This window comes from Electrona antarctica (genome assembly GCF_951216825.1).
Source record: "Electrona antarctica genome assembly, chromosome: 9".
In the NCBI taxonomy this organism is placed as follows: Eukaryota; Metazoa; Chordata; class Actinopteri; order Myctophiformes; family Myctophidae; genus Electrona; species Electrona antarctica.
Genome location: NC_136790.1, coordinates 10,959,745 through 10,975,381, shown reverse-complemented (window position 1 = coordinate 10,975,381; position 15,637 = coordinate 10,959,745). Strand labels below are relative to the sequence as shown.

At 41.4% G+C, this 15,637-nt stretch overlaps 1 protein-coding gene across 1 annotated transcript in view; it reads right to left on the bottom strand.

Moving 5' to 3' along the window:
- The window catches only part of atp2b4 (ATPase plasma membrane Ca2+ transporting 4), a 146,026-nt gene that overhangs the window by 99,847 nt on the left and 30,542 nt on the right, over window positions 1–15,637 (bottom strand). The window contains exon 3 of the mRNA XM_079510344.1: window positions 630–1,164. Coding sequence (XP_079366470.1) covers window positions 630–825 — 196 coding nt within the window. The 5' untranslated portion in view covers window positions 826–1,164. The remainder of the gene's footprint in view (window positions 1–629; window positions 1,165–15,637) is intronic.

Below are 15,637 nucleotides of genomic sequence, written 5' to 3'. Positions count from 1 at the left end.
CCATGGTTATGTATGAGAGCAAAAGAGAGTGTGTGTGTGTGTGTGTGTGTGTGTGTGTGTGTGTGTTTCTGGTCCACACACTCCACATAAGAGACATATTTTTTTTTAGCTTTGGGCTTTAGGAAAACGATGGCATTAGGATTAGGTATTTAGAAGTTTGGTTGGTTCGAGTTACCGATCTACAAGCTCACAATGTGTTGTGCTGTGACGTCTTGTGAAATTGTAGATCTGCCATTTCTGGCTTAAAAATTGCATTTTTCCCATAATAAGTATAGTAATACGTGTGTGTGTGTGTGTGTGTGTGTGTGTGTGCAGATGTGTGTCCTGGGGCTCATGATGACACATTCTGTTCTAGACAAGAGTCTGGTAAATAAATGGTGTGACACTCATTAGCTATAGCTGCACCCGTGCTAATGACTGAAGCCACTAAAGAGAGCATATTATGATTATGACCCATTTAGCAAAAAAGAGACAGTATACAAGTTATGTTGCATAATGACAGATTGAACCGAGTTGCAACATGCAATGTATATCTTCACCTAAAGCGCTCACAGGAGTACGTTGTGAAAGGACCAGTGTAAAATGCTTTTTACTGTGTCTGGGAACCTTAGTGTGTGCACATGACGTACCTTCAATAGGCGAGGTCTTGAGCCGGCGGCAGATGCCATGGACATCTCCGTAGATCTCTGCTATCTTGTTCACAGCCTCGCCGCTCCTCAACTCCATCAAGTCCCTAAGTTCTTGCGTGGTGATGCCAAAATCCCCCTCATGGTTGCCCTCGGCAACAGAGTTTCCTGGTGGGTGGTCTGCCATGTTGTTGGCCATATTGGTCCTCTAAAGACCTGTTTGTTTGTTTTGTGGTCGTTTTTTATTAGAGTTTTTAGTGCAAAATTCAATCACGTCTGGCCCACCAAACAGCTGTAAACAATGGGACCGGTAGTGTAAAAAGTAAAAAATGATAAAAGGTTACAGTCACACCAGAGAGTCCACTCCTCTTGCTTGTGTGCAGGATTTGTGGGTATTGTAGCTCTCAAAGTTGACAGGTGTAGGAGTCGAACGTGTGAGGTGAACTCCTGACCAGGAAGTGCATGTTCTAGTCAGTTACCACAGAAGCTGGGCTTCAAACATGTTCTGCTGGTTCACTCCTCTTCTCTTCCACCGACACTGTAGGAGAAACACATAGAGAGTCTTTTTAGGAACTGATAATATGAGGGGAGAAGACAGTCATGTGATGTGGACATAGAACTGGTTCCGACATCTCCTGGGGCTCCAATCCAAGCACAAGACAAATCATGGGTTTAAAGTTATTTCAGGTTAGCACTGGGAGCAAGGGGGTCTGTTGTTGTTTTTTTAAACTCAAAACTGTGTTAAGATCAATTACCGCCCATCTTGGTAAAACAGACTAAAGTGATTGTTGATCAGTTTATTTCCCCACAGAGGTTTCTTTATAAGGCCTCTCTAAGCTTTTATCTTCCCCTCCGGGTATTGTTGCTCTACTTCTGCACTCTGCTGTGCAAAGGAACTTATAAATGGTACAGTAACCTAATGATTGCTTGATTGTTCGGTTATCTAATTAGGAGACAAAACCACAGCAGTCCATTTTGAATACAGTTTTACCCTTTTTGCCTGCTGTTCAGTGCTTTTCATTTTGTCGCTGTTATATGCTTTAAATCCAAAGGCTCTAAATCAAACCTTCTCTTGAACCAGCAAGTGACGATTGTGATTTGTGGTCATTGAAATTCAGAGACACATGATCTGATCGCCAGGGGTCAGAGCGCAGAGGGGTATGAGGGCTGGGGGTGTTTGCTTGCAGAGACAGAGATTTCATAGCTTAATAGAGCTAAATAAATTATGTTTTAGCTCCATTATTATTAGAAATGAGCATGCTCCATCTTTTACAAGGGGGGTTGTGTCACAGCACAGAGCTCAATGAAATCAATTAAAACATTACCTCTTGTATTATGGGTTTTATCCAGATAGCCAAAGGTGAAACATTAAAACAATTGATTTAATAGCAATATCGCCTCTATTCAAACAAAGGCTCCCTTTTACAAGTCAGTGTGCTTGGTGAGTCAGTATCACGGCATCATGTTCCGTAACCGTTTAATATTATTATCTTGTTTTTAAAATCACAAGTGGAATCATATCCATAAGGTTGCGCAGAGCAACGTTCTGGTTAGCAGGCATATGAAGAACGCACATATAATATGCTAATTTCCATGGTTGTCCATGGAAAAGAGTTGGCAAATTGGTTTGTAGTTGTACATATCTCCGACCTTGTTAGTCGCGCTTCTGATACATCAAGTACAACAGCCAGCAAGAAGCAGCAGCAGTCTTTGAGGACTTAGTCTTAGACTATGAATATACAGACTATAAATACACAGATATAGGAAAGATAATACAAAAATAGAACAACATTTTTTGTTTAAAAGACAAATGTCAAGTTCATATTTTTGGTTCATATTTATAAAATGCTCAAAAATTCTATATTTCATATGTACTTAGTACATATGAAATATAGAATTTTTGAGCATTTTATAAATAAATGAAAACCAAATATGAGGCAGAAGACCAAACCTAGTTTGAGAATAGACTGCTTTGGAGGCCAACAAACTGGGTGAGTGGTCAAGGAGTAAGGACATACAGCACAATAAACAATAATAGGTGGGGGGCGGGCGGCAAGGGCAGGACAGCAGCAATGTAGAGCAGAAATAGCCCGAGTGGTGGTCTGGTGGCGACACTTGCGGAAATCTGAAGGAAAATTAGAGGAAACTTGAAAAATGTTGTTCTATTTTTGTATTATCTTCCCTATATCTGTGTATTTATAGTCTGTATATTCAGAGTCTAAATGCACTTTAATTTTCATCTGGAAAATTCCTCACTTGAATGTTCCACGTAAAAAATCTGTATGAACTAATGATTGCTGGCTGTGTGACATTGGTTAACTAAGAGCCCGCCCCCTGTACCATGTGTGTAGTTAAGCCTTACTGTGTTGCCCCCTCGGGCTATGACCTGACGAAGATGTAACTGACACATCGAAACGTTGTCACTTTTTACTTGTACCCTGTTAATATATTAAGGGCCTAAATTGTCTGAGCTGTGTGTGTCAGTGTGTGTGTGTGTGTGTGTGTGTGTGTATAATGGAATGTCCATTGGTGATTTGTGGTATGATATGCAGATCAGTGTGCAGATAATAGAGCTTTGTATAACATCTTAGTTCTGATTGAAACCACCGATTATTGGTTAAAACCACCGTAATATATATAGGATCCATTGGCCAATCGCCAAGCCTAGATTCTAGTTCTGTTCCCCGAGGGAGAGAGCATGAGTCAGTGGATATTGAACAGGGACAGAGCTATTAGCAGAGTGACTATCCAGGATATAAAGTGTATGAGTCCTGCGATGAGGAGCCTGATAGCTGCTTAGCTCCCTCAATGGGAAAGGGAGCATTTACACAGCAATCATTTTTGACTGGGCTGAGCTTGTGTGCATCATCAAACAGTACTGATTAGTTACTGGGCCCGTTTGGAATAGATCCCTGACCCGATGAAGACCTGCTAGGGTCGAAACAATGTTTATTCCAATAGCTACTGGGAGCTCAGTGTGTAGACTAATACCTTCTTCTAATGCAGGGGTTCTCAACGTTTTTTGGCCGGGGACCCCCGGAAATGTTTTGGCAATGTCTCGGGACCCCCGCCCCGCCCCCTCCCGACCCCCAATATAAATTGACTGCTACAATAACCTTAATAATAGAGACAATACACCATAAATAAATATTGAAACCAGATATAATCATTAGGAAGGTGTATGCATGTACTATGTGTACCATGTAAACTCTTAATTTTCGATTTTCCATCCATTCAGTTGGGAAAAAAAGAATATATATATAATAATATATATATATATATATATATATATATATATATATATATATATATATATATATATATATATATATATATTTTTTTTTTAAATAATTTGGGGACCCCCCAAAATAATTTGTCGACCCCCCGAGGGGTCGCGACCCACGGGTTGAGAACCCCTGTTCTAATGTACGTACGCATGATTTTAGTTCAGCACCTGTACATTTTAGTTAGGATGGGATGTGTGTGCTTCCCTCTGCTGGACCCTGTTTAGAATAGATCCACTCTACATACACAAAGGCCGAAACGTTGTGTTTTTGACCGCTTATTGGAAATACATTATTTTTGGGTGCATTCAAAACGGTGTGCACTGCAGACCTTCTCTTTAGAATAGATCAGTTGTGTGACAACGTTTGTTTAGTCGTTTGTATTGACCACTTTGCTAGCCCACTGCTTTCCACTGTGCAAGTGCAGGCTGCTAGTGGGCTAAAGATTCCAATACCACTTATCTGTGTGGTGAGCTGCCACAATTAGGAAATTACTGTATGTTGAGATCTAAACAGGTTTTCTAAAGGGGTTCCACTGTCCAATATTGGAGCTCAATGGAATAAAGTGGACAGTGATGTGTTAATGTGCATTACAATCCCACTAGCCGCATGCGTGCGTGAGTGTGAAGCCAGAGAGTCACTTTCCACCACTTCACCACAGATCATGGAAGCACACATCAAAGCCTGACCTCCATTTTCCACCATTTAGTGTGTCATGGAGACCCCAGAGAAGCAGAACATGTGCACATAGGCAGCGCGCACGCGCACACACACACACACACACACACACACACACACACACACACACACACACACACACACACACACACACACACACACACACACACACACACACACACACACACACACACACACACACACACACACACACACACACACACACACACACACACACACACACACACACACACACACACACACACACACACACACACACACACACACACACACACACACACACACACACACAAATCTTACAAACAGTGGCTAGTAGCAGCTAATTCCATCTCTAGTGTGGAGTGGTGCGAGGTAGTTGATGGAGAAGCCAGTGGCCCGGGGGACAGCGTTAGCCTAGATCGGGTTAATACCCTGTCTATCCCCTATATTGCTGCACTCTTTCCCCCCTTCTATGGAAAGCATTGTTCTCAGTCGTTAGCAATTATCTTGATTTAACCAATTTTCTAACGACGATGGAGTGAGAGTATCGGTTATATAGCTAGGCAATTGTGAGTTCAGTCAACGGTCATATCCATGGATGTCTACCATTAGCTTGGTTAGCCAAAGAACTTTTTAAAGCTCATTACCGGTAATCAAGTACAACGTATATAAATTCTACGCATGCGTGCACTGTGCACTCTCTTGACTGCTGTTGGTCTGCCCGATTTATACCTTATTGCATGCCGGGTCTTGCACACCAAAAATAGCTAATATACAAAATCACGATGCACTGCATCGTGAGCTATAAATTAAGCATAAATTATTAATAATATAATATAACTTACTTAAACTTTAAGCACACAGACATGTGTGCATGCTCTGGAGGATGTTCCATTTTCCACAGCGTCCCCCTCTTTACACACGAAAAACTATTTAATCTCGATCGAGTCACTCAGTTTATACATCTATAAGATTCTAGTTCTGGTTCTAGTGCATCATACATAAAGCTCTCTGACAAGGATCCTCAAATATGGAATTTAAGGTTACACACTGCGTATTTCATGTTAGGAGATACAGTACTAGGCGGCAGTGGTCGGTGGAAGGTCCTCAGATTGACAGACAGAAGGACACATACTGTATGTGAGTGCTTTGCTTATGGGTACGGGCGGGGGAGGAAGAAAATGCCAGCCGAGTATTGCTCACTGGTGCCTCCAAACTAGAATCTGGGTTGACTTTGGGTAATGGCATTGGCATGGAGTACATTTAACAGTTTTACTGCCGACCCGGATGTACTTGGTTTTAGTGTGATGCACGTCCGGTTTGGGCGGCCATCATAGATGCTAAATAATTAGCGTCAATGCTAGCGAGCTCAAATGAGTCCATCCTTGCTCTAGAAAAGCGCCAATGTTCCAATCGAGAACACCGGATACTCAGTTTAGTCCGCCTGTATACAAGAAGTGAACAGCAGTGCGCGAAACCGGTCTAGGATCGCTAAAGAAGGAAAGGTTTTAAAGTAAAAATAAATAAATAAAAGAAAGAAATCAGCGATCCGGTTTGATATCAATAATAAAACTTAATCGATGGAACGTTCCGCCAAAAGCAGTTGCCGGTTGGATTCTAATTGGCGGAACGAGCAGTAAAGGTCCCTGCTCACAGAGCGCGTTTTTTTCCGATTTTTAGCTGCGTTTCTCCATCGGTTATCCGAAAAACGCGTCCAGTGTGCAACCACTTTAATTTGTTAAAAGGATTTGTGTTAAAACGGCCTGATGGTATGTCCCAGCTGTTATGTCAGTAGTGGCAGGCTCTTTCTTGGGCTGACCCAAAAATTGTAATATTCAAAGCTTCGTTGGATGCCACAATATTCTAACTTGGAAAAAAAAAAGGAAAAAGAAAATAGTTTTCTCTTCTTTTTTTTAATCAAAATAGTTGATCTACAAGCCCACAACGCATTGCAGCATGTTGACTGAGAGCTTGTAGATCTGCTACCCTTCAAAACCATGTGCTTGAGCTCCACTATTCATGAATCACTGAGTCATTATTTAATCTCTAGTCTGCGTGTGTGCGTGTGCGTGTGCGCACGTGCATGCATCCACATTTTTTGCTAAGAGGAAGAGATGGGTAATGTGTTGACATATTTAGCCACATTTGAAAATTAGGGTGCTTGCTCAGGCGAAAGCTAAATTATGGTGGACTATGCCAAAGGATAAATTGAAACAATGAAACAACCAATAAGCAGCCAGCAGATCCCCTCCTTGCCTCCACGATCCATTGTGTTCTCATGTTCCATTTAATTATCATATAAATGGACAATGACGTAATTGAAATGATACACATTAAATGCATTGAGACTATCTAATTATTATTAGCACAGGAGCTGCCAAGACAAAAGGGAGAGAGATGGGGTGGTAGGGTCTGGGGGATTTTAAAATGTGTTTAACTGATGTAACCTACAGTACAAGCACTGGTTTAAACATCCAGCTGAGCATCTTACTGATCACATTTTGTTGGGATGTTCTTCTGGTCCCAGACAAATGCTAACATCATTAGCAACGGTATCCCTTGCATTACACATTCTCAGCCTCAGGGTACCTTGGCGGCTCAGCCGGTTTGTCTTGTGATGTTCAAAATGTGGCCCTTGGCCTCCGTCATAATGCGTAGGACTATGACTATCCACTTTGGCTCATCATTAACCCTGCAAGATGAGTTGTGTGAATTTCTGCCTCTGTGGGAGGGGGTATTTATATGCAAATATCATGACCAATGGAATTGCAAGACTAAACAATGAAAATCAATGATGATGTTTAGGTCAAATAACAGAGAAAAAATATGAATAAATAAATTAAAATATAAATGATTGTAATGTTGCAACGGTGGGTCTTGCAGGGTTAAGCACTGTCCTGTCCAAATAGGTGGGTCTTGCAGGGTTAAGCACTGTCCTCTCCAAATAGGTGGGTCTTGCAGGGTTAAGCACTGTCCTCTCCAAATAGCAGAGAGGAGCTCAAGTAAATGTACTTTATCCACGTTGTGTTAATTGCCTGTTCTTCTCTTAATTGTGTGTCAAAATCCCATTGTCCTCCTAATTGTGTTTCAAAAGCCTGTTCTCCTCCTAATTGTGTGTCAAAAGCCTGTTCAATCTCCTCCTAATTGTGTGTCAAAACACAATGAATTGATAAGCAACAATTTTCCTAAGAACCTCAATTTACTATTAGCCTACTATGCCGCACACACACACACACACACACACACACACACACACACACACACACACACACACACACACACACACACACACACACACACACACACACACACACACACACACACTTACATCAGGGATCTCCATAAATGGGCTTAATATTGATGACATCATGTGATGTCACAAGGCACGACCAATGGGGCGTAAGCAACTGACTGACGGGAAATGCACAATTTCATAGTTAACTACGTCTTGCGGTCGCAACAACATCAATAATTGATTCAATGCCTGACAAAAGGCCTCATGAATATATAAAGAAGCAGTAATGACTATTACTTAGGACTACTGGTTAGTTGAAGATGACTGACAGGAATGAATGAATAACCAGTTGGGAATGCATTAAGACAAATCTATGAAAGGGCTGGGCTGGGGTGGGTTTACAGCCATTCACTGCCTGCGGTGCAGGTTGACATTGCCTAATAGGTGTACTTTCTGACATTGTGACAAATTACATGTTACTCATTAAAAATGCATGTTTGAATTTAATACAAAATTACTGAACAAAACACCCTGCCTGGAGGGGAGAAGGGAGAAGAGGAGAGAATCTCCTTGGGTGGGGAGGGATGTGTTGTTGTTGGTCTAGGTATTCACTATTGTATGCCATAGAATGAGGGACAGTGAAAAGGACAATGACACAGTACTCATCTCATATGTTAACAATATATATAGTTAATTTCTTCTATAAATGCACCAAGTCTCTGTACGTGTGTGTACGACGTACGTCTATAATCCACTATAAATCCAGGCTCTGGACAGGGCCCAAATTAGTCAATTGATCACACCTGATCACCCCTAGAACTCCATACAGTATATGGAGCTGGCCTGTCCTGTTCTGATCACAATGATGCGCAACCTCGCCCTTAACTGCCACTTTGTCAGAAAAGTTGCCGACCCCTGGCATATACTCATGTCATCACAGAACTCCATATACTGTATGGCCAGAAAAGGAATACAGACAAACATAATTCTGCATTAAAAAAAATCATTGCATAACTGGGTGTGCCATGCATTTCCAATCATTGACGAGTAGGCGAGTGCCCAGCGGACACTGTTCCAGTTGTATACAGTAATTGAACTATTCTCTGTTAATATTCTAATCACGTCTCTGGTATCTGGATGATTGTTATGCAGTATGCACTGTGTTGTATAATAATTCAATCTGGCAATATGAATGTGAATTGTTTTTACAGTCGATGCTGAAAAAATAACCTTGAACTGGAATTAAATGAATTGGAATACATTTTTAAAATATGATTTGTCTTACCTCTTACTTATCAAGTGACCACCTGTGAGGCTTTTTTAAATTCATGGATTACCTCCACTGTGTGGTGAAAAAGTTCACCTCATTCAGCGAAAAAACTGAACATAGTGTAGCGTACTAAAACAGACACACACACACACTGTGGAAACTATGCTGCACAGTGCACACACCGCTAAACACGTTTTGAACCCATAGAAAATAACCACACCCTCCTTGAGTCCAAAGGTCTGCTGTCATATCTGCTAACTTAACCTTCTAATTCTAGTGCGTGTGTGCACTGTACACACACACACACACACACGAAGGTTGCAGTTAACTATGGAATCGTGCATTTACCATCAGTGTGTTGGTCGGGCAGACGGGCACCATATATGGTGCCCAGGTCTCGTGACATCATATGGAGATCCCTGATGTCATCAATATTGTCCAGCAACTCTACATCTGACCTCAAACCCTTAGATCTCCATATATGGCTATATACTTGTTCTGACATTCCATATGTTGATCCTTCCCCATTCATCCTTCCTCTTCGATGACGTATACCTGTCCATTCAAATTTCAAACTCTAGACAGTTATTAGTGCAGCCGTGTCCGGAGCCGGCGAAAGTTCTCATGGTAATAATAATAATAACTAGAACCGCACTCTGTCGAGTGCCTACTTGCTTGTTGCACACTAGTAGGCCATAAATGGCCTACTAGTGCGCAAGCAGAGCGCGCAAGTACTGTCGACCGCTACAAACTGTCAAATCTCAGCTTCTCTTTGAAAGAACGATTGATTAAAATATTGAATTATTAGGTTTAGCTATTTGCTATGTACCTACTTTTTGCACGTACAAAAGTAGTATTATGAAGTATATCGTAATAAAGATGTGGTTTAAAGGACCCAATGCCTTCGATGGTGACGTATATCTCGATCAGTGTCGGGTGGATTAAAGGAAATGCCTCTATGTATATGTAAATTGATTAGCGGTATACTGTGGTTACTTGTGATGCGTATGCACCGTCCCAGCATATGACGTCAGGGTATAACTGGCGTCATATGCTAGCTCTCAATGATGACTAGCTCTCAATGATGACGTAATAAAGATGTGGATTAAAGGTCCCAATGCCAAAGTGTAATTGGTTTTCAATGGTGACGTAATCACACACACACACACACACACACACACACACACAATAATCCAAGATCGGGCACTATACACTATACTTCTCATGTGACAATCCAATGGTAGTGTTTTAAAGGTGAGAAGAGTGATTTGCACGTGTGTACTTTGCATTGCACACACTTCACTGGCATCTGTGTGGCGTTTCTTAGCACAGCAGCACTTACACGGCAATTAACACGAGGTATCTATTCTGAAACAGGGAGGAAGCGAGAAGGAGAAAGAGAAGTTTAATCTGGGAACAAGACAGAGAGAGAACACATGTTGGCACAATACCAGTTACTTTGTACGACAAAGTATCAATTAGGCATAAATCACACAGCCCAATATGAGACAAGCATATAAAGCAAATGAGTTCAGCAGTACTCAGATGATGAGTGGGAGACTAATTGTAAATGAGCGAGCGCTAAGCTAATAAACACATAAAATAAATAAAGGATACGTGAATGTAAGTAGGTTAGCACACTCACTGCCAGCTATCAATAAAATAATTATTATCTGTTAACTGCCAGCATTTTTCAGTGAAACCCTTATTTTGAAGGATCCACTGGATCCAACACGCATACGATGCGTGTTGTGATGGACCGTAGTAGTAACTTTCACTCGGAGAAGACATTGTGTTACCGTGGTTGTCAGTTGTTTGGTTATGGGCCGTCGAATAAAGCTCGTTCAGTCTGGGAAAAGGAATCCGAGATAAAGGCATAATGCAAAGATGTTTACAACGAGTGGATACGCTATTGCTCGCGGTACATTTTCTGTTTACTTCAATGCCTAGCAACCCAATGCTAATGTATGTAGCATAGGACCGTGAGCTTCCATAAACCACTATAAAAGGACAATAAGACGTAGATTATTTTGGGACCCCCCAAAATAAATTTGGCGACCCCCCCCCCCCCCCCCCCCGAGAGATTGAGAACCCCTGATGTATTTGTATGTCAATAGCAGTGAATGTGTGAGGAAACAGCAGCAGATGTTCATTAGCTTGCTCTCCTTTGTCTCTCTTCTCTTCTTCTGTTCCGTTACCCTCTGCCAGTGGAAGTACTGTATTCATATCATTCACTTTTGTTACTTGAGTATTTCTATTTCTTGATACTTCTACTCCACTACATTTCAAAGGCTTTGTAGTCCACTACCATTTGATCAATGACGTGACGCATTGTGTTTTGGAAAAAGTTTGGCAAATTTAGAAAGAAAAAAAAATGCACTTGTACTTGTGAAGTATATGGATTTTTATGTCAAATCAATACTGCTGTATTTACTTTCACTCAAGTAAAATGCCTTTAACAGATCGTTCTAAATTGTGGTGTTGCTTCTTTTACTTAACCACTTCAACCCCGAGTCTGGTTTTAACGAAACGGACATGAGTTACAACTGTACTTGGACTGCTTTTTTCCATCTACAACCCTGTGCCAAGAGCTTGTAGATCTGCCATGTTTTTGTTTTGCTGAATGCCCACCCTCTGAGCCAGAATACGCATGCTGGGTTTCAAGTGGTTAAGTAAAAAGATCTGAGCACAAGCACCACTGCTCTGCTGCCAGACTCCAGCGGCTCTGGAGGCAAGCAACACACCCAGCTCCCCCCCCCCCCCTGTCCCTCTGCTTCCCACTATTCTCTGATCAATCAACATGGGGTTTGTTGATCAAAAACCTTGTGATCAATCAACATGAGCTTGGTGATCAAAACCTTGTGATCACAAGCGCTATTGGAGCGAAGCAGGCCAGAGCAGAATAGAACAGAAAGTAGAGCATATAGAACATCAATAGAACGATGTGACCCTTTCTTCTGCCTCCAGATAAGGTGGATTTTCCTTACAGAAGGTCATGATAATAGCCCCCTCCACAAGAGAACACCCATCAGACAAAGAGATAATGTGCCAATGAAATGTATATACTCGGTGTGTGTGTGTGTGTGTGTGTGTGTGTGTGTGTGTCTGTGTGTGTATGCCTGTTCTTTGTCAGTCCTGACAGAGTTGTCTGGCCCGTTATCTACTCGTTATTGGCTTTCTAGATGAAATCATGCCATGCAACATTGCAGCGTGTGTGCGTTCGTGCGTGCGTGCGTGCGTGCGTGCGTGCGTGCAGATTCTGCAGAACATTACTAACCGGACAAAGCAGAACAAATTGACTTAACTCTGGAAGAACCAAACACAGCTAGACAGAGGGAGCCAAGGCCAACAGGCTGTTGCATTATACTGGGTGGTGTTGCACCAACGCACACAGAAAAGAATGCCTGACCTATATTGTTGCACTTTCCAGCTAGAAGTAAAACTTTGTTCAAAAGTTCAGTTTCAATAGATGCTGGAGGGGTTGTGGAGCACATACAGTATTGGGAATCATACTCTTATATTCTGGACATGCCCCAAATTGAGACCATTCTGGAGGGAGATATCTGAAGCACTGAAAGAAGTTTTCGGTCAAAATATCCCAGAGGATCCCATGGTAATGTTGTTGAGAGTGATACTGGAGGGTTGGAGGGTAGAGCCAAAATATACTTATTACATGTGCTGCTTACAGCGGCATACAAATGCATTACAATTAAATGGCTAAAACCAGATCCACCAAAATATAGTATTTGGGTGGAAAAAATATGGGACATTCAACAAATTGCATATGCCCTGAGGCTTCAACCAAACATATTTAGTAAAAGATGGAGTCTTATAGTGCCTTTACTATTAGGTAGTAGGTATTTGAATCTTGAGTAACAATTCACCAAACTACACATCTCATTATGCTTGCCTTTGTCCTTAGTCATGTATGTATTCAGTAAAGCTCCTATTATCGTTCGTTGTTCACTTCCCATTGTTGTTGATGTTCTGTTTTTTTTTAATATTGTGAATATTTGTAAATGTATATGAAGTTGTTTGTGTGTGTGTGAGTATACATACATACATACAATGTATGTATGCATGTATGTATGTATGTAATACATACATACATACATACATACATACATACATACATACATACATACATAACAGAGGATACATCCCAGGTGTTTTTCTAGTTAGTTATTCTATTTATAGTGGTTTTCTTTTCCTTAAACCACGAAGACCTGTAGAGCTCCAGGTTTCTGGAGTTAGTTTGACACCCTTCGAGTGTTTCTATGACCCTGCTCCACACTTCCGAGCTAAACATGAACGTTCCGTCTGGCATATTTTCCACAATGAATCAAGCATCTAGATTTTATAGCCATTTTTGGACTATTCATCATATCTATTTAGAATACATTTCCCATTTCCTTTAACCCGTGTCAATGTAAAATATTAGTTTGGGAAGTTCTCAATCTCAATCTTGTGATACATGAATTATTTTGGACCAGGGTTGAGGTCCTGTCTCAAAGCTTTAAAACATTAAATGATTATAATCGATTTGTAATTGAATTGTGATATTAAGAGATGTCTTTGAAGTACACATTTTCTATTTTAGGATTTAGGCCAACGCTCTTGACCAGAGTGACAAGCACTATTGTAAATAATGAGCTTTGGTTCCTGCTAATGCACCCACATAAACAGCATCCAACTGGAAGGAGAACAAGGAATGGTCAGTCAGAGCCATAGCGTGCCGACAACATTCCTTTGACCCTATTAGATTACACAATGACGAATGACGAATATTTGAAGAATTTCAGAAGTCTTTTTTTCCTCTTCACAGTATCTGGAGTAATATGGTACTGTAGCTCAGTGATTGTGGTTACTTACATAAGAGCATGGCATTACAAATAGATTGTAAATTCTGTAATTTACATTCCGTGTGTTCTATAAATGTCTATATGTTACATAAATGTCCTCTTCTTTGTGTGTGTGTGTGTGTGTGTGTGTGTGTGTGTGTGTGTGTGTGTGTGTGTGTGTGTGTGTGTGTGTGGGGGGGGGGGATGTGGTTGAGGAAGTGAACCAGATTTTGGAGTCTTACCGATTTGGTCAAAACTCAAAAGGTGAAAATTAAAGTGGAGAACAGAACCAGAATTAATTTTATACATTCCATTCCAAAAAATCCACAAACTCACAACTCGCTGCTTTGGGACGCGTTCTAGATGTTTTATACTGTTATGTATATATTTTTGGGACTTTTTATGCCTCGGGAGTCGAACCCACGGCACGCTGTCCGGCTGGCTTGGCAGCCTAGGTGCCCAGACGGTTGAGCTAACCGTCCGGACCAGATTGGCCATTTTTTACTGTTTTGAAAACATTTGAACATTTTCATCCAGATGCCCAAATTATAGGGACAGATAAGTTGAAAGTGGTTTCAACACACTGACACACTGTCTGCAAAACTGCCAAGACCCATGTAGTCCAATACATCGCTCGGGCTCCAGTTGATATCAGCCACCCTGTGACTTGAAAGCCTCCCTCTCCGTCTCTCACTCTGTCATGCTCTCTCCCTTGTGACTTCACCACCCACACCCCTTCTGTTCAGTACTGACATGTCATTCATCTCTACAGACTCTCTCTCTCTCTCTGACAATGGGCAGCAGGCTGGAAAAGCAGAGCAAAACATATCGTCGCTGTCGGTCAGAAATCTCCACCGTATTTCAACTTTTTAAAAATGTTCCATCATAAACAAATTCCCTACTTTGTCATACAGAAGTTTCATTCATAAGTAGGGAAAATAGCAGATCTACAAGCTCTCAACAGGTCGCATCGCTTCATGTTTTGAGCTTGTAGATCATCCATTTTTGCAATTAAAAAAATAATAAAATCCCATTTCTTGAAAAGTAACAACTTTGGATATAAAAGCTTTCCACCCGACAGCCACGATAATGGAAAAAATCCAATAGGAAAGGAGAATACAGCAGAATAGAATGGAATAGTTGTTAATCACATGCAAGTTTTAATTCTACAGACAAGAAACAACATCCATAAGACAGGAACGGGACACAGCATGAGAAGGAGTGACAGCAGATGGTGTGGTTAGCAGACAGAATGCCAGCAGGTGATACAAGAGACAGCGGAGTAGAGTAGAAAAGTGATAACACACTCTTCATCCATCATTCTATATCTCCCTCTCTCAACTGATAATTGGGTCTCACTTTTGCACATGTGCGTGTGAATTTATTCCAAGGGAGGTTTGATCAAAGTAGCTCTTTCACCTCTACTTTCTCCCTCTCATACAGTATATGTATTATCTCCACCAGGCGGAGTGGGGATCAGGTTTTCCCCTCCTGTACGCCTCAGTCTCTCTGTCTGACTATGAGCAGCTAATCTCGGGTACAGCTGGACTGGACTTGCACACACACTCCCAGTAGGGCAAGGAAGAACCTCCACAGCACATTTTTAAAATCTGCCTCACCATGGCACTATAACAGGCCGCTACACCTCGTGAAAGGGCACGGAAAGGGCATGTTTTGCAAAAACAAAAATGCCACTTATCGCG